Source organism: Enhydra lutris, unplaced genomic scaffold (genome assembly GCF_002288905.1).
Source record: "Enhydra lutris kenyoni isolate GAN:26980312 unplaced genomic scaffold, ASM228890v2 scaffoldscaffold33, whole genome shotgun sequence".
NCBI lineage: Eukaryota > Metazoa > Chordata > Mammalia > Carnivora > Mustelidae > Enhydra > Enhydra lutris.
Window position 1 is genome coordinate 7,891,887 of NW_019154117.1, and position 24,549 is coordinate 7,916,435.

General features: G+C 44.9%; 1 protein-coding gene across 4 annotated transcripts in view; it reads right to left on the minus strand.

Moving 5' to 3' along the window:
- LOC111153501 (SWI/SNF related, matrix associated, actin dependent regulator of chromatin, subfamily a, member 2) overlaps positions 1-24,549 on the minus strand; it is a 178,109-nt gene that overhangs the window by 103,294 nt on the left and 50,266 nt on the right. For all 4 annotated transcript variants that reach the window (XM_022512561.1, XM_022512558.1, XM_022512559.1 and 1 more), the window contains exons 10-19: positions 22,916-22,969; positions 20,024-20,154; positions 19,741-19,798; positions 17,351-17,451; positions 15,954-16,101; positions 12,376-12,539; positions 10,920-10,986; positions 10,143-10,253; positions 7,283-7,525; positions 5,763-5,876 (exon numbers count right to left, since the gene is read on the minus strand). In XM_022512561.1, the coding sequence (XP_022368269.1) occupies positions 5,763-5,876; positions 7,283-7,525; positions 10,143-10,253; positions 10,920-10,986; positions 12,376-12,539; positions 15,954-16,101; positions 17,351-17,451; positions 19,741-19,798; positions 20,024-20,154; positions 22,916-22,969 (1,191 nt within the window). The remainder of the gene's footprint in view (positions 1-5,762; positions 5,877-7,282; positions 7,526-10,142; positions 10,254-10,919; positions 10,987-12,375; positions 12,540-15,953; positions 16,102-17,350; positions 17,452-19,740; positions 19,799-20,023; positions 20,155-22,915; positions 22,970-24,549) is intronic.

Sequence of the window (24,549 nt, forward strand, 5' to 3'; positions counted from 1 at the left end):
ATAAACTGATTAAAAATGATCAAGTTATTTTCAGCTCCGAGGGCCAGGGCGAGTAGGTCACAGATGAAGAGAAGTTGAATATTCATTCAATTGAGGCTTCAAGAGGAACCTGTCCAGCCAGATGGAACTGCAATTAATAGCCTTTCGCCACTTGTTTTGATGCACCAAAGAAGACTGGAGAAAGGGTCCTTTGCAGAAAAGTTAAGGAAAGCAGGTGACCTTTTATACACTTGTTTTTGTTTCTAATGACCTTGGCCAGAGGGGGAAAAACAGAAATCTCCAAGTTTAATAAATAAGAATGCACTTGCTCCAGGCTTTCTGTTCCAGATGCCTGATCATGTCCTATTTTTAAAGCACTTCGACTTTTTCGAGAGCTGTTCACTCTCAAAATGAAATTTGATCACGGTGAAGAAGAGCATTGGACAACTTCAGACGCAACCAGTAGGAGCATAAAAATGGCACCAAGGCAGGCGCCTGGGTGGCTCAGTCAGTTGAGCGTCTGACTCTTGATTTCAGCCCAGGTCATGATCTTGGGGTCGTGGGATCAAGCCCCACATCGGGTTCTGTGCTCAGTATGGAGTCTGCAGGACTCTCTCCCTCTGCCCCTCCCTCTCTCTAAAATAAGTAAATAAATCTTAAAAAACAAAAAATGGCCCCAAGGGTTAATATCACTGAGCTCCTTCTGTTGACCAGGACCTACACGGAGTGCTGTATGTCACAAGACAATGTCATGTCTGCATTTTATACAGACCTTGAGCCTCTGAAATTTAAAAGACTGGCTCAAAGTGATGGGGGTATTTAATGGTGCGGTTAGGACTGGAAACCGAGTCACTGAGTCCACTCTTCTAAGCTCTGTGCTGAGGACGACCTAGGAGACGTTCAGGCTTTCCCACGCTCACCGCCATTGGGGGGACTCTCTGCAGGAAGGGATGGCTGCCACTGCTGGCTCTTAAGTGCGCTGGGGCCCAGCAGATACAGAATTAGGGACAGCACCCTCAACCCCCTTCCCATCAGTCAGCCAGTGTTAAACGCTGGAGGGGAGGGAGTTTGGGAAGTAGGAGGCACGGGCGATGATGCCACGGAAATAGGGATGCCAAGCCACACTGCCTGCGGCACACCGGTCAATAGAGAGGCGAGCCCGAGGACCTGACAGCCGCTCGAAGACTATGGGATGTGGTATATTACCACTTTCTGAAATGAGATTTCCAAACAGTAAGATTACATATCTCAAAGGCGGAATGGAGTAATGTTTAATTACATCAAGCATTCCAAATGTCTGCATCATGAATGTACAAGTTGTCCATCTCGGTGAAGCTGATTTGTTGTTTCATGCAGGTCAAGTCAAAATTAGGACCGATTTTAGGTAGGTCAGCCTCTAGTGAGCCTCCGACACTGTACACGTATCTTAGCATACTCAGGCATCTCTCTCTCTCTCTCTCTCTATACACACACACACACACACACACACACACACACACACACACACATACAGCCATCTCCAAGTCTAGTTGGTTCTTGATTATCTATGAATTAACAAAGTGGACAGTCAGCATAGACAACCCCAAATGGGAGCTAAATCACAAGATCAATTTTTATTTAGTTTACGTTAAGTTTTACATATGTCCTTTCGTGCGAGCTGCCATTCTTTCCTGAGTACAAGGAATGGATTTAATGCTACAGCCTGGTGGTGGTGTTGGGGTACTGGGGGGATGGTACCTTCCCTTGCCCACTGGGTGTGTCATTGGACTCATGACATTATTAAATCCTTGTCAATGAAAGCTCATTTTTATTAAATACTCATCCATGAACACTAATTTTGCTACAGAGCAGAGCTGTATTCATCCAACTTTTGACCCTCCTATGGCTGCTTTAGTTCCATCTGAGCACAGTCCCGCTACAAGACAGAATGACCATGTAGGACACAGAAAATATATTTTATATTTTTACGAGTTTTCCTAGCTTAAGACTCAAGAATAAGAAAAGAAATGACCCAATTAAAAAACAAACAAATAGGCTTGACTTGAGCACTGTTTCATCAAGGAAGACATATGGGTGTCAAACAGGCAAGGAAAAGATGCCCACTACCAGTGGACATTAGAAAAATGCAAATTTATCACAGGATACCAGTGCATGCCTGCTGACATGGCTAAAAATGTCAAGAAACTGATGGTAGCCAATGAGGACTGATGAGAACGAGGAGGAAATGCAAGGCTCAGACATTGTTGGTGCAACTGCACGATGGTTCCAGAAGTTTCCTACAAGGCTACGTGTGCACTTCCCATAGGATCCGGCAATCCTGTTGCCGGGACTTCACTCCAGTGAAATGAAAACCTATGCACCATGGGTACAGCACATGCATGCGTAATTGTCAAAAACCAGAGAAAACCTAACTGTTCCCTCCATGGACCGGACGGACCTACTGTGGTGCGTCCATAGACAAGAATGCTAACTCAACAATAAAAACGAGACAACCATGGCTATGGGCAACAACTTGAACGGAGCTCCAACACGGTACACTGAGAGAAAAAATCCCAGAAGCAAAAGGTCTGGTAACAAGACCTGATGTCTGACTCCATCCCTGTGACATTCTGGAAAAGGCAGAGCTATAGGGATGGAGAACAGATCAGCGGTCAGACCAGGACAAGGGTTCCAGAAAGGATGTGACTAAAAACAGATAGCACCAGGGACTCTGGGGGTGGGGGGGAGTTCCTGGGAGGGAGAACTGTTCTGTATTTTGACTGTGGGTGTGGTTCACACAATTCTGCATTTGTCAAAGCCCACAGAACTATAGACCCCAAAGAGTGGATTTTATATGTAAATTTAGAAATAAAGTTAAAAACAAACAAAAACACACACACACAAAAAAACACTTCCTTAACGGGTGGCTTTTCATGAGAGCATTTCAGAATGACTGCTATGGAACAGTTGGCCTTTTTCCTTCCATCAGCCAGAATTCCTGCCCAGGCTCTTTAGAGAGGCTGAGAAAGACACACGCATTGTTCATGGCCGTAAGCAGATGGTGGCAGAGGGAGGCTCCTTAACCCCCGAGGATGATACTTCAGTGGCCAATTTCCCTCAGGTAAAAAATCCTAACAAGACAGAAAAAGTAGAGGGAACACAGGCCAAACCACACCAGCAGCTACTTACGTGGGCAAAGTGGTGAGTTCTCCGACTGCCCTGGAAAGGCTGATGAGCACACGGGTGGGGGAGGGCCACCGAAAGTGCGAGGAGGAGCAGAGCATGAAAGAGAACTTGAGAGGAACAGAAAGGGGAACTAGAAGTCGGAGCAGCGGGAGTTGACGCTGAGGAGTAAGGCAGCAGTGGCTGTTGGAGTTGAGAGCCAACACATGCCAGGCTTTGACTCAGGGGTCCTGCATCCACTTAGTCCTCTCAATGATTCCGTGAGGCGGGTGGTATTTCTCTGCCAGTTCACTGGGGAGAACACGGAGCCCCACTGGATTCACTGATCGATGCCAAATGGTTAGTAAGACAGAGGGATGGTGATAGGGCGTGTGCGCTCTGACAGGGGGCCCATGATTTCCACTCCACCAAGCTCCCTCCATGAAAGGGAGCTTATCCATAGATAATGTATCACATACGGGGCTAAGTTAACATATATATACTCAAATACTCAAATACTCAAATACTACCCTGGGTATTAAAGAGGGTAAGTGTACTTTACGCAGGAGATACTGCGCTATAATCTAACCCTGATTTTTTTTTTAAGTGTACCAATACTCAGGGAGCTCTTTTGTGAATGGAACAGTGGAATAAATATTTTAGTAAAGCAGAGAATTCCTTTGTGATACAACTCATCACCCCATGGCCCTTATGCTGGGCAAGTCTGGATTTTTATAGAGTGGATTTTCTTCAAACTGGGCATATTTCCAACTTGTGATGAGCTTTCAAAAATCTATCTCTATTAGCCAGTCCTGGAAATTAAGTAAATAAGATGAAGACGTTCTAAAGAATGAATAAATGAAGGACTTCAGTTAATTACCCTTGATTTTTATACCTCTGCTAAAGAAACAAAGGAGCCCAGGACACGTTAAAACCGTTAACATCCGTCTCTATACCTTGCAGGATCTCTTGCTGGGAAGTAGTTCAAGGTGGCTACATGACGACTGGACCATTCCCCAGTTTATTCAGTAACTAAGGTCCACCCTGAACAGTGAGGGGGTCACCCAAAGACGCCGAGACCATGGGAAGTCAAAAACAATATCAAGACCGTTCAACCCAAGACGCATTCACTAGAAAAATAAAATACTTAAATACCTAAATATTTAGGCTTCTGCGGGATAAGCATGATGTAAGAACGGCGCTTAAGTTTAATTTTTTTTTTTCTGACTGTTAATGAACAGGGGAATCTGGAACCAGATCCTCTCTTCATAAGGTGATCAACTTTGTATGCTCTCTTGTCAACTGCTACTTAAGAAATGAATAGGATGAACCAATCTGTACAAAAACCAGAGTCACGACACAGAAAAAACACAGTGACACAAAATACACATTTCAGAACTGGTTCATGTACAGAGAAAACTCAAATCCACATCTCTCTCCTGCCACAAGTAGTACACAACGCCCAACAACCTATCTTTAAGAAAATAAAATTTAGGGGCACCTGGGTGGCTCAGTGGGTTAAGCCTCTGCTTCGGCTCAAGTCATGATCCCAGGATCCTGGGATCGAGCTCTGCATCAGGCTCTCTGCTCAGCAAGGAGCCTTCTTCCTTGTCCCCCTCTCTGCCTGCCTCTCTATTTGTGCTCTCTGTCTCTTAAATAAATAAAAATAAAATATTTAAAAAAAGAGAGAATAAAATTTAGAATTCAGAAGGGTGTGGTTCCAAAATATGATTGGGAACATACTAAACTAATACCTGAACCAAACCAGAAAATGTGGAGCAAAGGGCTCAAAAGACATTCTAAAGCTCCGAGAAGTCAGGGTGCTAAACACCATGTGAAAATTACCTGCTTCAAATATTCATGGGGACTTAGTTTATATGGTACAGGGCAAAAACCACATCTGAGAATAATTAGATGATGTGTCTGTAATTTGAAGGAACTCTGTTTTTCACTTATTATCCAAAGAGTGACGTCATAAGCGTTAAATACACTTCTAGGAAACCTGGTAAATGTTTACAAGGACTTCTGGTGATGACGTAAGACCCAAACTCATATCCTCATTGGACTCACCGGCAGATCAATTCGGTGGTGCCCACAAGAGTGAACTTCACGAGGTTAATAACTTTAAAAAGAAATCCAAACTTAAAATATAATGTTAAACTAATATAACTGAGTTGATGTAAGTGTGAGCGAAAATGTCAGGAGACTCGATGAATTTGTTAATTTCATAAAAGCCGGCGCCAGAGCTTTAGGGAAACCAGGCCGAAAATGTTGAAATTTCCCTTGTCTCTCTCTGCATTCAAACCTCTAGCTTCTCTCAAACAAAAATGTCCTGTACAATATTTCCAAGATCCCTGGGACTAAAACACGAGCTGGTTGTTTTAAGCTTCTGCCTTCGGCTCAGGTCATGATCTTAGGGTACTGGGATTGAGCCCCCACATGGTGCTCCCTGCTCAGGGGGAAGCCTGCATTCCGTTTCCCACTCCCCTTGGTTGTGTTCCTGCTCTCGCTGTTTCTCTCTCTGTCAAATAAATGAACAAAATCTTAAAAAAAACAAAAAAGGAAAGAAAAGAAAGTTTCAGATGCAGGTACTTGGGAGATCGGCAGGGAAAGGAACCATAGCTTTGGAATTTGCAACATACTTTCTCGGGCAGCTGGGACTCGACTTCCTTCTTCAGCCTCCTCAGTAAAAATGGTCTTAACACCTTATGTAGACGCCTGATGATCAATATAGTTTCCTCTTCATTTAAGTCCACCTACGAGAGAACCTCAGATGAGTCGGACATTTATTTTTATGATATTTCACAAAATAATGCTGTAGGATTACATTTATTAATTTGTTGTGATATGTGATTGAAATTTTATGTCCATTAAGGCTAGGTCTTTACCTGTTTTGCATGCCTCAGAATCCTCTTCCTACGTGCCAAGTGGTAATAAAATGGCGTCTAAATGGGCGTCTTTGTCTTAATGTGGAATTCCATGGAAAAGGGGCCAGAGCCACCAGTCTCCCAGCTCAGACATTTTTTGGATAGGACTGCAACAAAGCCTTACTGAAGACTGAGACAGAACCCAAGTAAAGGGGCAAGAGTTCATGTGTGCTTCCTCAAAGTCAAAGCCTTAAGTTACGCTCTTAAATTGGATTGTCTCAGAAGCAGAAACACTCCAAGGCGACAAGGCCTGAACAGGAAAAGAAGAAGAGAGTAGACCTAGTGGATGGTGGTGGGTTTCCAAGCCCCTGTACCTCACTCTTCCTTCTCTCTCCCCTTATCTTGGTCAGTCCTCTTTATCTGGAACCTTCTCTAGAACCTCTGGTCACCTTTCTCTATGAACCTCTAGGGGGCAGACTTGATTGACATTACTTTCTACAAATGGGCAAGCCAATGAATTACTGACAAAAGGCAAAAGTCCCTATGATGTACTTCAAAATTAAAGTACTGAATAGTTTCAACATAAATGTCCTGAAATCCTTCTAAGTGGCTTTTCATTCCCACAGTTAAGAAACCACTAATCAAAAGGACAGGTACCCATTCCTTTTCTTGCAATGGCCCATGTCTTCCTTCCATAAATGAGCTCCAAGAGAAGACAGATAGTGGACAGAATAATAAGGAATTTGAAAATGGCTATTCCAGATTTGAGGAGTATTAATGTAGACATAAAACAGGCTCACACTAAAATTGGGAAAAAAGTGTGTACAGAAAATCAGCGTGAGCTAATTCAGTTTCATACACAAACTCTTCACAGGGAAACAGTTTAAGGAGAAGCCCAAGTTTTACAAGGAAATATGTGCTTTAAGGTTTGTGTTCAGTTGGGTCGGTTGATCTGATTAAATTGATTCAACAAATCTCTCTCCATTCGTCCTCCCTGTGGCCCGTACAAATAAGGATTCCATCAGTCAGGATCATTCTCTAGTGGCCTGATTAACGTGTCAGGAAAAGACCAAGGATCCTAGATCCTAGGACCCTAGACCCATCACTAGATCCATTTTCTTAGGGCAGAAAACACCCCTGGAAAGAGAACACACACACCCACTGATGAGTTTTGTAAAGTGAGTGACATTGTCAACCACCCTACAGGTTTTCTGGGGCTCTAACACTCCCAGCTTCTGGTTCTTTACGTTCATTTCATTGCCATAGAGTGGAAGATACAAAAGGTAGACCAGTACCCTTTCTCCAGTCATGGCAAATGGGGCGTTAAACCACTGTTCAAAGGTGCTGCAGCTCTTGAAAATGGTGGGGAGGAGGAAGTTAAGGAGGGCCCAGAGTTCCGGGAGCTTATTCTGCAGTGGGGTCCCAGTCAAGAGGATCCTCCTGGGGGCCACATAGTGAGTGTTCAAGACCTGAGTCAGCTTGCAGTGGTGATTCTTCATCCGGTGGCCTTCATCCACGATCATGTATTTCCACCGAATCTGTAACCCAAGAGGAAGGACCAACATGAGACGAGCAAGTGGAAATACAACCACCTCCAACAGGCAAACCGTGGTGAGGAAAACCAAGGAATTCAGACTTTGTGCATAATATGGTGTGACTCTCCTTTGTGACAACGGGATGTCAATGCCAGTGCTGCTTAGGCGCCGTGTGCTTCCAAACTGCTTTTGCCAAAGAGGGGAACTTGGGCCCAAGATGAAATGATTGGGCCGGGACTAGCTCCTGTGTCTCCTGAACCAATACTCCCTCTGTTAATGCTAGACCATGACGGCTCTCCCTGATTCAGTGCTCATGCTGCCTCGGCTCATAGCAAGAAGAGAAGAGAGCTCCCCGCTTGAAGCAGAAATTAGTGACCGATTTTCCAAGATGGCGTCAGTAGGTACATACAGCTGAGATGCTCTGGTTTCCTGCCTTTGCTTCTATTGTTATATCGTTAGGGCCTGGCTCAGCTCAGTGTTCTTTTCTCTTCTTAATTTGAATGACTTGCTAACATTTAAAATTTGGAATATTTCACACAAAAATGTGAACATCCAGCTTCTCTTAAAAAAGTAAGATCTGGCGACCTGGAGTCTCTGGGTTCTGACCCAGATCCTCGCTGGCCAGGTCTCGGATCACTGTTTTAAGATATCTAAAGTGAAAGGATATACTCACTGGCAGTGAAGACAATGCTAAAATATCATTCCTCTGTTTTTGCCAGAACTTTGGAATTAAACACAATCTCCTTTCCCAGCATGGCCGCTGTGTGAAAAATAAAGAAAGGCCACATAACACAATCTTCCTCCCTAAGTCTGTACACAGGCCTCTTCCTCTCTCACAACTTACCCTTCAGCCCTCTTCAAGGTCACTGGTCTCAGTTTCTTTAAGTGAGAACAATGTGGAATGTCCCACTAAGCCTATTCATTCCCTACAAAACAGTGGCAATGGCCAAGAAAAGCATCTGGTGTTCAGATGTCCCTGGATCCTGCTCCAAAGCTCCCAGAGAGAGAGGAGGGAGGTGAGTACAGTATTCTAGAGGGTCCTCTGCCTTCCTCATTAGAAGTGACAGTAAAGTCGGGGGAGAAGAAGTATAAAATCAGTCAGGCTGGGATGTTTGGGTAAAAGAAACTACCAGAGCTTTTCTTATTTTAATTCTTCCTCCACTACTTCTAAGGAAAGTGTCTATGAGAATGAAATTGTATGGACAACTACCCCAAGCTTATCCACAGCATGAAACGAGGCCACCAGATACAAACGTATTTAAGTCAGCAGTCAAAATTCACTTTCCTAATTTAGCTTACGACCTAATAAACAAGGAATCAGAGGACTTCGATTCTGCTAATCTACTCATTTACCAATTAGGTCTTCCGCTTGAACAAAATTCCACTACCCTTTTCCACAGCTTCATTCCTCCAGCAACAAATAAAAGCAATTCATCTCATTACCAGGCATCTCTGATGAACGCAGAAATACATATGCAGAAGCTGGGATAGGATTTTTTTTTTAAAGGATCTCTGATGTACAAACACACATTCCCAGAGTCCTACCAAAAACATGCCATTTCTCACACTGCCAAATTCCTCTCTGAGAACAAGGAGCAGGAACACGGCACTGTCGCCAGGGCCATCTCAATTATTAAACCTCCCCTGGGAGCATACTTCCTGTACAGGAGCTCCCGTGATGCCAGGAAGGGAACTCAACAGTTCCCAGAGCAAAGGTTTAGTGGGGAGAGAGAACAGACCCCAGAAACAGGGATTCTGCTCTCTTCTGGCCACCGCTTAGTTTCCGATTACAGCAATTCCAAAACACCACAGGGTAGGAGAAATCACCGGAGGAAGAAAACTGAAGTTTCCTTGTTTGGTCCCACGAAAGAAGGTATGCTGAATGAATGCATTAGGAGGTCAGGCGATGGAAATCAAAGAACAACTCTCTATTTTCTGGCTGAAGGACAACTTGGGACGTACAAATTAGGAGACAAGCGTGTCGCAGGTAGAAAACAACTCTTTCTCGGCTTCGAATGAATAGGCACAGAAACAGCCCAGAGCCATCCATACAGTGGCCCATTATTTCACCAGGGGAAAAAAAACCCAACACAGGAAGAGCACCAAAGCCGTAGCGTGGACAACTGTTCACACGGAGAAACCATATGGAGGGGTGCCTACTCATCTTTGGAGAGACAAAGGCACAAGAGGAATGAAGTCATGCTGCTGACAATAACCCAGGGCAACAAAAACAATTATTTCTTCCACAAGCACGTTCAGGGCCGCTGGAGAGAAAAGGAGCTGCGCAAGGAGCCCAGGTGAATTTTTTAAGAGATGTAAACTCATAAACTATGAGAGGCTCCGTCACAGAGCCAGGATCGACGACATAGGCCAACAAAAGAAACAAAACAAAATGAAACAAACAAACAAAAAAAGCATGCCTAAAATTAAAACCCATTCCCAAAATATATCTGACTCTGAGAGAAAGAGAGAGAGAGAGAGAGAGAGAGAGAATGAGAGGGAAAAGCCATCTAACGATCAAATTATCCCAGTGGGCATGATCTGGGGAATCCTTTACACTCCAGCGCGATGGTCCATAATGAGAGGTAAAAGAACTTTTTTTTTTTTTTTTTAAACATACCTTTGCAAGAATGTGCTTGTCTTTGATAATGTACTCGTAAGTAGTCAGGAGGACGTTGAATTTGCCACTCCGCAGCTGGGGGACGAGGGAGCGACGCATGGCGGGGGTGCCCTGAATGGAAAGAAACACATACATCTATATATATATGACCCAGTGTGAATAATGTGGCATTTTGCCTCACTGTTCACAGCTTAATGGAGCCCAGACCCGTGAGCGTGGGCTGTGTCTCTATGCATTACCGTATACGGACCCATTATCCACAAAGAAAGTGCCTGGCAAAATCGCACACATCTGGACACTTTACAGACCCTTCTAGGCAGGCTTTCCCCCTGGAAACTGAGGGAGGGGGAAGACAGAGAGGGAAATAACAGCAACCCCGAGGTGGCGGGGAACCCGCTGCTCTGCTGAAAGGCTCCATTTCCGTGGGAGCAGGCGGCCCGGGCGCCCCGGTAATTGGCGAACTTCGCAGGAACAGCGGGCGCCGTGGCGGCGGCCCGCGGAATGTGCAGTATTTGTCATTTGTATTACTCTCATCAGAAACCGCGCAATATGATAATTAACAATTTTCTTCTGCATTTCACTATCTGAAAGTAATTATGGTTTATTACAGTAATCTTCTTGGGATGATTAACTCACACTGTTTGGTACATGATGTACATGACAAAACTTTACAACCAAATACAGTTCACAGATGTGCATATGGAATGAAGAAAAAAAAAAAGAGGAGGGTCTATTTTTTGCTTTTCCACATTTATATATAAACACAGCGTTCCAAACCTTGTAAGAAATTTTCACCACAGAAGGAGCCCATTTGTCAAATTCATATGTCCAGTTAGACAGAGTCCTGTAGAACAAAGAAGAAAACAGACAGAGAAAACGACATTGCTGTTGCGATCGGTGGTTAAAAAGATGTCCTTATTCATGCTCAGGCCTCACCTTGAAAGGGGACAGAGAATAGAAAATATCTCCACTACGGGATTCTTTGAAAGGTATGGAAATAAGAGATAAGTGGGAAATAAGCCGGGCCCAAACATGACAAGTGTGTTTGTCAGTTTCTAAGAAATCTCATAAGAAAAAATAAATAAATAAAATTTTTTAAAATGCATAAACATAGAGAAGGGGAAATTAAAAAAAAACAACAACAACAAAACCCTTAATTTCAATATTGAAAACAGCAACTGCCAGAGTGATTTGGGGACTCTTAAAAAACAGCCATGTAAGTTCACAGAAAAGTTGAGTCAGGAAAAAAGTAAATGACAAAAGCACATGAAAATATTAAATAAATCTGTCAAGAGGGAGCAGGGGGAGAAACAGGGAATGCCTTTTTTGTTCTTTTTAAATCCCTGAAAGCATCACCATAGTACAGGAATCAGAACATGCAAAATATAGATAAAGAACTGAATATATACTTGAAACGTAGATACAATACCAAGGACGTCTAAATACTATGGATTTGGCTAATACAGATTCCGAAGGTCTGTAAACAGTCCTCGTTTAGACAGAATTTGCAAATGAGAAACCAGAACCCCTCCGCTCGTCTGTCTGTCTGTTTTGCAAGGTCCAAGTCTGTCTTAGCACCCAGATTGACAAAGATCTCAGCGGCTGGAACTGCGACCTAACACCAGCAGCCAGAGCCACTGCCCTCCCAGGAGGGCCGTTCTGAACAGGTATTCCTTCTCTCAGGCCCAGAAAAGACCTAGGAGGAGCCGCCCAGGCTCTGGGCATTGAGTGGAGGACAGGAGGACCTGTGCTGGCGGAGCAATGGAATCATGGACGTTAGACTGTCCGTTCTGAAAGCGGTTTAATGCCAAATTCACAGTTATGATTGTGATCCAGATTCTGCTCTAAGAGATAGAGTCGAGGCAGATTTAAGAAGTCATACTTTTTTGAATGTATGTAAGCTTTTGGAAATGGGACAAGGGGAAAAAAAATCCAAGAAATCTTTAAAAAATAGGAATCAAAACCTTTCTGCCCCGTGAGCCACTTAAGGTGTGATGCGGGCTGTGAACTGCGGCGTGATGCTCAGGGCGGATGAAATCACTTTGTCCTGTGGTTAAATAGCCATTCAAAGAGGCCGGGGGTGGGAAGCGAAAACCTAAGTTCAGATCAGCAGCTTCTGGTGATCCTGCTACGGGTTACAACTCTGCCTTAAATGGAAAACAAGGACAAGCTCCTAAATAGGACAATCTATAACCTACAGAAAGATAAGTAAGGAATAAATGACTTTACTTACGAAAGGGGAACAATGATGAGATAGGGGCCATTGAGTCTTTTGTGCTCCATCAGATAAGTGATGAGTGCAATGGTCTGTATGGTCTTCCCTAGCCCCATTTCGTCAGCTAAGATCCCGTTCAAATTGTTATTATACAGGGAAACCATCCATTCCAGGCCCTGGAGCTGAAATGAAGAGTAATTGCTTCAATTATCCAAGATCTGCACAGGTAATTAATACTAATACAACTCAAGTGAGGCTGCGACTTCTTAACTCCTCGGTGCTATATGTTGGATTTCCCACAGTAGGAAAGTGGGGGGAAGCACCAACACAAAAAGAATTTAAAATATGAGCCTGTAATCATCCCTGCTGCTTGGCAGGTGCTAAGTGTTAATCAGATTTAGAAATGACGGGCTGTAGCATACTGGTGGGATTTTAAGCAGCTTTGCTGCTCATCCCTACTTAGCATTTCACAGTATATGACATTCCAGAGTTATTATAAATGAAGAAAACCCAAACGAAAATCCATTCCAACCACTCCAAGAACAAAAAGCCAATGTGAGGATTAGAGACAAACAAACCAGAAGGCAGGTTTGGCACACAGATCAGAGATCATTAGACACAGCCTCCTTGGCCATGAAGAGCCTTCCCGGGCCGTGATCCCCTCTGCCAGCAAGCCGGCGGACCAGGGAGCTGGGCCCGCTGCTGGGCCCGCAGGATGGGCCTCACGCGGGAACTGCCATGGGGGCGCTCCCCCGGAGCACTGCAAGGGAAGCTGATTGCTGGAAACACGGATGACATATTTTTAAAGGACGAAAGGCCTGCACCAGAGACAGAGCTTTGTGGAGTTCCTGTGTTAAGTACAAGAAAGGCTGGGGTGAAAATACAAAACTGTTCCCCTTCCTTCTCCCAACCGTCAATACCAATACCACCACCGTCACACAGATGTCGGGCTTAAATGGTAGGAGCAATTCAATATACTTCTGTATATATACATATGTGTGTGTGCGTGCGTGTGTGTGTGTACGTACGTATTATAAAATACATACAGCTATTTGTGCATATTATATGTTATGTATTAAATGTAAGTGAATATACATAAATACACAAATGTATAAATATGCATGTCTGCTGAAGTTAATTTAGCTTGCTAATTAAGTTATGCTCAGGGAAATGTTAATTTTAATTTGTTTTATGTAAGAACCAAGTGAGTAATTCAATTATTTTCAATATTTATTAAATGACAGCTCTGTGCAAAGAACCATGCAAGGGGGTACAGCAGATGGACGCCTGCCCATTCTGCAGGAGGCAGCCTCCCTGCAGAAGCTTGCAGTCCAAGAGGAAACAAAGGCAATCGCATATCCACAGGCACCGAGAAGGGGTTCAAAGTACGTGGCACACATATGAATACGTATCATCTTATTTAAAATTGTCCTGGCACGCACGTTGAGTTGCAGCGAGCAGAGATTTTCTTGGGGAGAGCCCTGCGATGGTCTGCAGAAATACTTCCATAGGCCACTTAGGGTACCTTGTACCGTGCAAGATTCCGAATCATCGTAAAGGATTCTGCAGGAGGACAGCAACACCAAGAGACAGGAGAAGCAGGAAGAGCTCCGAGGGAATGGGCAGACGGGGAAGTGACTACAAACCGGAAGGGCTGCAGACCTGCTACAGGATCCCCAGACCACCAGACCTTTAGGAAAGTCAACTAAATGCCAGAAACATCTGGATAGTCGTGATGGTGTTTTGTTTTGTTGTTCTTAGATTTCATTTATTTATTTCAGAGAGAGAGAAGATGAGAGACAGAGAGCATGAGAGGGAGGGAGGGTCAGAGGGAGAAGCAGAGTCTTTGTAGAGCAGGGAGCCGATGTGGGACTCGATCTCGGAACTCCAGGATCATGACCTGAGCCGAAGGCAGTGGCTTAACCAACTGAACCACCCAGGTGCCCTGATTTTTTTTTTTTAATGAAAACTGGCCAAGGGGCTGAATTTTGCATTTGTGTTAAACCCAGATAAAACAGAAGCATAAGCTGGCAGCAGAGGAGACCAGAAATTCATGAAAACAGTGGGAGGTGATACGGGTTTCCCCAGACCATGAAGGGGTGGGTCTGGGGAGCGAACCAGACGTGTGTGGCTTTCCCAGGAAGCCGTGGGAAGACCCCCCCCCACTAGGTCAGGGTTACAATTATTAAAGATACGCAAACCATCAAGGAGCGAGGTGGCAGAGAGGTGGCAGGGTGGACAGGGTGATCCAGGCAGGCACCGAGCCACAGCTGGAATCAGTTTGTGAGAAATGGAAAGGATCTCATGGGTCTGATGCTGGCAGTCAGAGTCCAGGAAGGAGGAAGTCAGTGGAGCAAAAGCCCGTAAGGGGACTGATGCGGACGCATGCTCAGGAAGTCCACAAGCAGCCCAGAAGAGGAAGCTCAGATGGATATGGGGGAGACAAGTTTGGAAAGGCGGTGAGGACAAGTGATGAGAAAGGCTTTGATTGCAGGAGGAAATCAACACGGCATTAAACGTGATTTAGGTCCATAAGCCCTGGACCCTTCACCCCCACGTTGTGGCAGCCAGCCCAGTGCCGGCAGTGAGGAGTTCAGGGGAGCCAAGCCTATAAACTCAGAGAACTTTGCATATACTTTCTAAATTACAAGACATTAATAAGGGATATATGAACATAAAGTTGGGTGGTCCAAGATATTTGGGAAATAGGAAGTCAAAGTGATCTTGCTGCAGGACGCTGACACGCAGTCATTGATTACAAGAGTCGTGAATGTGCTCACGCACACCAGGGATTACCAGGAGGGGTCACTGCCACGGTGCTCTTCTGTCTGGTTGGCTCAGGATCGTCCTGGGTTATGCTTGGTGCGAATAAGAAGGGCCCTTATTCACTCTTGTAAGCATCCAAATCTGGAGTAGTCAATTACATGACAATCCTACCTCTGGATGATAGTATTTCCTCGTATTCATTTGACCACGACCCCATTTTCCTTTTTTTTTTAAGGGAAAGCTCATGAACCAAGTGTTCTAAGGAACACACTTTGGGAAACGCCAGAGTGGTAGGTGGTAGACAATAGGAGCTGCCCTTATTCCAACAGGTCAGACGAAACGTCTGCTCTGTATACAGTGGGCGTCTCATTAAAGCTCACCACTTTACTGTGTTTTTAAAAAGGCCATACATGTAGTGGACAGCGGTTCTAGAAGCTGAATCCATGGCATTAAACTAGACCCACCACCAAAGTTCTGGAAGAAATGCTTCATGGACTACAAGACGAGGCAATGATGTTCCCTATACTGGGTTTTCCACTGTGAAGAGATCCACAACAAAACCATTCTAAATGCTAAGCCTGTATTTCTTAGAACACGAGTCATCCTAAATTCACGGAAGGGAACTTTCTAGGGGATGCCCTGGTATGACGGTAGAACGGAAGCGTCTCTAAAGCAAGAATTACAGGCGCCACAGAGAATCATTGTGTCTTAAGCAACGTGACCCCAGAGGCCTCACCACCATCAGACTCCTTACGCAAGCCACGTATGCATGTGCAAGACATAAGGTGAGGCCCATGGCTGCCCCAGAGGGCCCGACCCCCACCAGTTACCTGATAATGCTTCAGGGTCCCGTTAATGAGGAGGGCGGACTGCTTCTCCACGCGCTCGGAGATGGCATGGGCCACCGTGTAGTAGGACTGGGAGCCCCTGGCGCTATACTGCATGCTGTACTCGTCGTCCACGTCTTGCTTGGCTGTCCTGAGACACAGAGAGCCGAGAATCATCTACACATCACTGAGCATACGGATGGAGAGCCGAGCCCTGCTGTGCGAAGTATAGTTTACTGATCATCTCCCGTACATCTTCTGGTTAAAAGACAGGACTGGTAACCCTCACAGAAAGCGAGCAAGCCGGAGGTTAATTCGTGTGCCTGGGCCCTGGGAAAGGTCACAGAGTCAGGACCGGCAGGCAGGCTTGCCTGACCTCCAATGACTGATCCGAGCAGGAACCACATCCCTGCAGATGACCCAGTGGCCAGGGAGGCCAGCCTAGGCTCTCCAGATGCAAAGATAAACCCTATCCACAGAATGGTGTCTAGAGCTTGCTGGGCATGAGAGGGAGGGAGCGATGTGACCACAGAGATGGGAAAGGCACCAGCCGGCTTCCACTTCCTCTGCCTTGCTAACGGGCTGGTGTTTAACTCCACGGGCAGTGAGGAGCCACTGGGCAGATCTAAACCTTCGGCGGACCCAGAAAACAAAGTTTCCTAGTGTGAGGCCCACAGACCTCGAATCAAAGGAGAAAACATAGGCGTCTGGGTGGCTCAGTCAGTTAAGCTGTTAAGTGTCTGCCTTCAGCTCAGGTCATGGTCCCTGGGTCCTGGGATCGAGCCCTGTGTCAGGCTCCCTGCTCAGCAGGGAGTCTCCTTCTCACCCTGCCGGCTCTGACTGTCACTCCCCCTGCTTGTGCTCTCTCTCAAATAAATAAAACCTTTAAAAAAAAAAAAAAAGGAGACAATATCAAAATGCCTATTTTTGTTTTTTGTTTTGTTTTTTTTTTAAATCTCATTACTTTAAAGTGTTCTAGTTTACATATCATTTCCCCCAAGTTTCAACATTAGAGCCACACAAGCAAAGAGCTGACATGGAGAACGGCCCTAGTAAAGACTGGATCCGGCACTCGGACTCGGGGAGGAGGACGAGGTGCCAAGAGGTCCTGGGGTGCTGTGGAGACCATGTGGGAAGGGGGGGGCTGGCTGGCAGCGGGGACCTGGGTGGAACAGCATCTCTCATGGGCATTCCTGGGTAAGTGCTGATGCCACTGAGGAAGGTGGGAAAGCCGAGCTCCAGAACCGGGGTGGTGACCTCTGATGGCAGCATTTCAAGGGGAACGTGGCTATGAACTTGGTCGCCTTCCTTCCTCAGACAAAGTTCTCTGAAAGAAAATCCATAAAGCACAATTCTGGGGACATGCATTTTCACAAGGGAGAAAACGGAGTGATGCGCACTCAATGATCTGCTTGGCGTCCTTCTCGGAAACCTCTTCACTGTTGGGATCCAGAAGTATTTTCTCTTCCATGTCCTGCCGACTGGACTCTTCTTCCTCATCCTGGGGGAAGGAACAAAGACACAGGAAGGATTCCATTTCAGGGACAAAATCTCTAGGATTGGCATTTTCTGAAGGGAGACTGAACGGTGTTCAGCTTCACAGAGTAAACACGATGTAGGGAGAAAGTAAATTTAACACCTCCCTAAACCAGGCGATACGCTGTTCCATTTCTGTTTAAATCACGGAGAAGAGAACAGAAGAAACCCTTTGAGGATCCGTTAGAACCCTTGCTCCCAATATAACTGGCAGATGGGTATTTATCATTGGTTATCAAAGAGTCTGACAGACCATACCTGCTCTCTCTTAGAAAAATTCCACAGCCAAAGCCAGACTCAGACGCTTACTACTGCCCTTCTCATAAAAATGCCCCCCCGATAATTTAGCCAAGGGGACTTGGATGACCCCATGCATTCCAGGTAGTGGGGCTGGAACTTGAAACCCACTGCTTTGGGACTACTTCACACCACAGATCTCTGAATATTTAGACGAAAGCTGTCAGTAACTTGGCAAAGGATTCATTACGGGCTCCTCTTAGCCGCATACTACATTCTGCTGATCTGTTGGAAAGCTTTGCTACATAGTCATTATGCCCACGGCCAACCACTGCTGTTGGGAGCTAAACCCTCCAGACTCACCGGTGGAATTTCTTTAAAAGCAGGTTTTAAGAGATTAATGCTTTCCCATCACTCTTGGATAAAGAAATGGGAGCGGACATGATATTCATGCTAACAACCAAACCTCTGGTAACGGACCACTGAGATGCTGGGAGGTGAGGTGAGGAATCAGTTTGGCTCCTTTGTTTTCCAGGAAAAGAGTGAGGCTCTGAGCAGGGACGTGACTCACTGTAAGTAACAGACCCAAGATGGGGACTCGGGTTCAAATTCATTCTAGTCCCAGCTGCCCAGAGCTGTGTGTGGCTGTCTGTCCTGGGCTGACACCTGTGGGTTTAGCAACCCCCCTGTCCCTCCCTGGCTCTCTGACCCAGTGACTTCCAGTGGACCTTTTGGTTTCTTCCAATGGATCATTTATGGACCCATTCATCCCAGTGAACAAGAAACATTTTTAAAATTGATTCTGGTGGGCACCTGGGTGGCTCAGTGGGTTAAAGCCTCTGCCTTCTGCTCAGGTCGTGATCCCGGGGTCCTGGGATCGAGCCCCGCATCAGGCTCTCTGCTCCGCGGGGAGCCTGCTTCTTCCTCTCTCTCTGCCTGCCTCTCTGCCTACTTGTGATTTCTCTCTCTCTGTCAAATAAATAAAATCTTAAAAAAAAAAATTGATTCTGGAAGCTTCAAAGACCTCAGAGCCAAAGCGGCCTGTAAAAAATAAATAATACGCAACCCAAAGCACCTGTTTTTGCTGGTACCTTTTTCTTGAAACATAACTTTTTAATTCCTCCTCTTTGTAAAAGTTACCAAGTGTTCACAGTAGATTAATTTAGGGGAAAAAAGGGCAGGTACTGCAAAATACAAGAAAATCACAATTGTCTTAGAAATCTGGTGAGTGACCTGATTGGTAGGACGGCTTCACCCGGTCTGTGGCCACGGTGCTCTTTGAACCAAGATTCCGCCACACTGGTAAACAGAATTAATGACTACCCACAAACAATGCTCTCAGCAAGGAGATAAAAATCTTCTTTTAATCCTCTATTTATAATTATAACGCATTTCGTAGTTGATCTAAAGAAAACCCTTTATTATTCTTTCTTAAGTTCTGTTAAAAGTATCCAAGGTTACCATTTTAGGTTCTAGGTAACTTTACTGCCCATTCGTTCCTTCCAAGAGACTGAGAAATGTGCTTCTCTTGGGGTAACGGGAATATCCAAGGAATTTAAACAAGAATCACATTTAAAGAGAAACCAAGAGGATCAATAACTTCATCAAACCAAGTCTGTGTTGCCCTTTCATCTACCCTTCCAGACTTACAATTTTGAGTAGACTCTAAGACCTAAAGGACCCCGGAAACTTCTGGATGGCTCAGCCTCAGCGTGGGCCAGGGAAGGCAGGGCACTGCCTTCCCAGAGTAACCCATCTCCAGTTCTCCCCAAAAGACCTTTCCACCACCTCCCATTTCATGTCAGCCTCTCTTTTCTTGGTTTCATATAAATTCAGAATTCTCCGAGTCCCGCCACTGGCCAAGAGCCCCGGCGAGGTCACTATACTGCTGGACACCATCGCCATAGCTCTGGGGCATCCTCAGCTCCAGATGTCACGCCAAGGTTAGCACTGGAGGACGCAGTGATAGACACAGGCTCTTCCCACATACACCCCAAAGACTGAGATACCCACGTACCTCCTCCTCATAATCAGAATCACTCTCTTCACTGTCGGATCGCGGGGCAACTTCGTAACTGCAGGAAGAGGAGTAGGAAGGAGAGGGGGCTTACTTTTCTAAAATTAGAAGACACCACACACGCACATGACCTACGTAGCATGTTCTGTGTACAAATGACAAATGTGGGGAATCACTTGAACTGTTTCAGTGAAGGTCATGGTGCTGGTGTTCTGAGATTTTATGGGGACCACAGACATCTAAGAAGCCACTGGACACCAGAATTTCTGCTTTAATGCCGTACCCGGGATTCATTTCCAACCAGGCGTCCAGCTGACTTGCTTTGGGTGCTTCTGGTCCGAAAAGGACCTTGCCAGTTTCCGTGTGAGTCACTTTGACGGGCAGGTCACTCATCTGACTGCTTTCATCTATGGGCTAGAAAGGAGAAACAAAAACACATCACCGCTGGGTGTTAGGACCACCTCCCAGTTCTGTGCTGGACACTGCCCAGCATCTGAAACCCTTTTCTGTGACTGGAAAGTTCCCCACCTATGAGTCCTGGCAAGAGGCGGGATGTCACCTCCTACTAAAGACGCTGAAAGCACCAGCCTCCCTTGCAGCAAGGGTGTCAGTGCAGACCTCAGCTCCATCAACTGGACGCACTCACCAAGGCTTGGAATTAGGAGCCCGAGGCTTGGGGAAGCCGGGAGCAACAGGCATGCTGGAGGGAGGGCAGAGCACAGGGACGGGCCATGCCGAGCCACTGCTGATGCACCGTCAGCCACGGCCTCACCGACTGGCTGGATGGTAGAACACGGCCTACTCTAGCCTCAAGGCAGGCTCTCCAGGCTTCCTGGAGGTCCGATGAATTACCCAATATGAACATATTCCCTTCTTACTTAAATCTGGAATAGTTGTCATTTGTCATTTGCAAATAAGGACCCCCACATAATAACCCCCCCATAACAACTATTGCTAAGTCATGGTTTCTGAGAGAATGGGAAAAGAAACAGGTATTGTCATCTGTGTCCCCTCTCGAGGGGCCCATCTGAGCTTTTGCAGAACCCAGCGTCCTGTTCTCTAGCTTGGCCACGGGCACCTGGAAGTGAGACACAGCCAGAAGCTGGATCCTCTGAAACCGGGCGCGTGGACCAAGCCGGAGATGAAGTTAATTATTAGAGTCTTCATGAAGAATGGCTTGCTCAGAAAATTAAGAGGATAAATGAAATCACAGAGGCCGTGTCTAACCTACTTCAGGGAACAAATTGTTTTAAAAGGCCTAAAAAAAAAAAAAAAAAAGGAGTAATCAATCCTATGCAAATGAATGCTACTGATTACCCGGTGACCACACTTGCAGGACAGACCCCCCAGGCCAGACGCTGGCCTGGAAATGCTTGATTTGTGAGCAGTCTAAGTTATCCATCTCCTTAGAAGTAATAAAATTCAATGTTTACACAATTCATTAATTCTGAAGAATTTTTTTCTCAATTGTTCTTAATTGGAGTTAAATAAAAATGACAGGAAACACAGGATACTGCAGTGTATCTTCCATATCTTAGAGGAAATGACAAAAAAAAAGTTCATTCTCCCTCCTCCTTCAACAAAACAGTCAGAATAAAAAACAAACAAAACACCAAAAAACAATATATTAGTGAGTATCTACCAAAAAAAAAAAAAAAGCTTTTAAAAAAGAAAAGGCCAACTCCAGGCCGACTCTTCTTTTTTCTTTGATGTGGGCTAAAGCAACAGATTGGGACACTACTGCTCTGCACGCGTGACGTTTCTTCCTCGCTGGGGCGCAAGGTCATCTACATGGCCGCGTGGTAAAGCAAGGACTCTACCAGTCGCTATCGCCTCCCTTGGAGAGACCGTATTCCGTTACCGTGGACTATGAGAACACGGCCTGTTTTCTTGCTTATGTCGTGTCTCAGAGAAAATCGGGAGTCGCCGTGGTTGGAATTAGGACTTTGGCAAAGGCCCTGAATGAGCACGGCAGAGAATAAGAACATGATTTCAAAACAAACTGAGCAAGATGCCCACTTTGCCAACTTCAGCAAGCAGAATGCACATGGGTTAAGATTTAAAAAACAAAACAAAACAAAAAGTGTATGTCGCAAGCCCAAGATCATCGGGGGATCTCCCCAACAGACGGTAAGAGGTAGGAGCACTATCACACGAACGCATTCGCTCTCCCCCTGCGTGCTTGTTAATTGCAGACCCACAAGAGCCGTGCTTAGGTAAGGCTGGGGCTTTCACAAATTAGCACTGTTTCGAAGTGCTCCAATAAATAGTGTTCTTCCCCCAGAACGGCTCACTGAGGGTGACTGACCCATGAGACACTCATCCCGATCCTTTCTTTCTTTGTGACAGATTACAGTGGTGAAGCAACACTTATTGTTCAAGGAGTTTCTGCAGGGAATAGTGGTTTCAACCTTTCAGCTCCGATCCAGGCTGCTCACACTCGTAGTATGCCTCGCATGCACAGATTCTAGAAGGGTCCCCCAAGCAGGTTTATCAGAATCTGAGAGAGGAGAAGGCCGTTTGAAACAAACTCCTTCCCATCCTGCTCTGGGGCCACGCCTCCTCGTGTGAATCCTTGGCAGAGAACTTTTTTGAGTTTTCGGAGGAGAAAAAAAGTCCAGTAAGTAAGTAAGTGTGTTCTCGTGATTCCGGGGAATTTTCAAAATCCTGAGAAATCACATTAGGCATGTGGTGGTGAATCTACACAGAGAAGCACTCTTGTGAGCCTACACAAAAATGTCAAAAAAAGAAGCTCACCAAATATGTAAATTGTTTGTGTTTACGGAGTTTTATAATTTCAAATTAGTAGTATACTGTGGAAACTGGGTCATATCTTTATGCTTCTGTATCATTTACGGGGAAAATGCAATTATAGAATCACTTGAGATTTTTACACGTTCTATAGAGTCATAAACATATATGCGCACAGAAGATTCCAGAACGGTACACAAACTTAATATCCGTTGATTGGCAGTCTGAGACGGAAGGAGATTACGTTCCAGTATATCCCTTTTCTACTTGCCTAATTTTCTACTATGCTAATGTACTACTATTTTTACTTAGAAACGAAAAGCTGAGTAAAAATAAAGTTGGTGTTCACAGAAAATGGTGCTGGAGGGCATGGCAGGGACTCATTGAGCAGAACACGGGCAGGAATGGGCACAAAACTCCTCACCTCTCCGTCTGGTCCCAGGGCAGACTCTCCTCCCTCGGCAATCTCTTCAGCCTTCTGCAAAGCAAGGTCAGACATTACACATCAATCAAGAAGATGGCTATCAGAAAGATTTCATGGCAACTCAGTGGCCCAAAAGAGCACTTCCTTGCTACTCACCACCGTCCTCTAACAGAGCATAAGTACTGACGTCTTTTATTTCCAATTCTCTTCACTGTCTGACACAAAGTGTGTGGGATTTTTCGTTTTTGTTTTTTTTTTTTTTTCTGGCAACTTGGAGGGAGTTACTGAATGCCAGGTGTGATTCAAGTCTGGCCCACGCCAAAAATTCGTGGATGACATTTTCTAGAACCCAAAGAGCTGAAGACACGGGAGCAGCAGGGCTGAGGTCAGCACGTGTGAGATGTCCTTCTCGTGTCTGGCAAACCCTGACATAACCAGCCCAACTTTCTCATTCCCCTTAGCAAGTTTTCTAAAAATGTCGACCACCGGTAAACTTGGAACCGCTTCCTGGGTCATAAAAATACAGAATCATACAACTTTCTGTGAACTCTCTGGATGTTTTCCATTCTACCTAATTAGCTTTTCATACTATATAGTATTTCCATGGTTGGCAATATGAGGAAGTTGGATGCAGATACTGTGATCTCACGAAAAATTCTGTCATCGACCATTTCTTAAATATTTCAGTATCTTAGTCCCTTAACCTCTATGTGCCTCAAAGACAGCCTAAATGAAAAGCTAAGATTATGTCACGTTTTGTACATACCTGAGAGGGTCTCATCTGCAATAAACACGAAAAAGTCTCAAATTTCTTACATTTATAACAACCTTTCTGACAAGTGAAATCTTTACCATCACCTTTACAGAATCCTTATTTTTATTGCTGGAAAGCTACACTACTTCTGCGTGAGGAAAAAAAAACAAACAAACACAACTTTAGTCATTTCCTTTATCAAGACATTTAAGAAAATGAGCTTTCTTTCCCTGGGCTCTTTAGTTAATTAAAAATATATATAATGATACAGAATCAATATTAACTCTACTTTGTTTACTTAAGGCATTGATTATAGAATACATTTTTGCTTTCCATGAAAAATAACTCCATTGTCTCTTGACAAAACAGCTTTTATAGAAAATGTTCCAAATCCAACCTTTTGTCTACACTGAAGAAAAGCAGTTCCCATAAATGTTTGAAATTTTTGAAGTTTTTTCAAAATTTTCTTACAAGAAATACATGTAAGTACGTATGCCAAAGCACAAGGCATGAAAAAGTGCAGCATTTCTACTACAGAGTTGGAAATAAAATGCTCCCTTTGGTTATGACTTCCCCAGAATTTAATTATCTATGTCACCCCAAAGTGAAACGTTCCCAGGCTCGAAAGGAATGGTCAGCTTTGAAAAGCGCCAGGCCCTATGTCTCGGCTACGGACACAGAGAACAATGGCAGAAAAGCTCAGAAAGGAAACCACCCCCTCAACCAGCCCCTCACAGTTCCATTTTTTGGAATTCTCAGGCACTATACTCAGGCAACTGTTTTAATTAATGGGAAGAAGTCAATTAATCCCACCATTCTTTCCATACAAGTCAGAAATAAACTACAAATTTGGCCAACAAAGAAAATCAAATGAGACAAT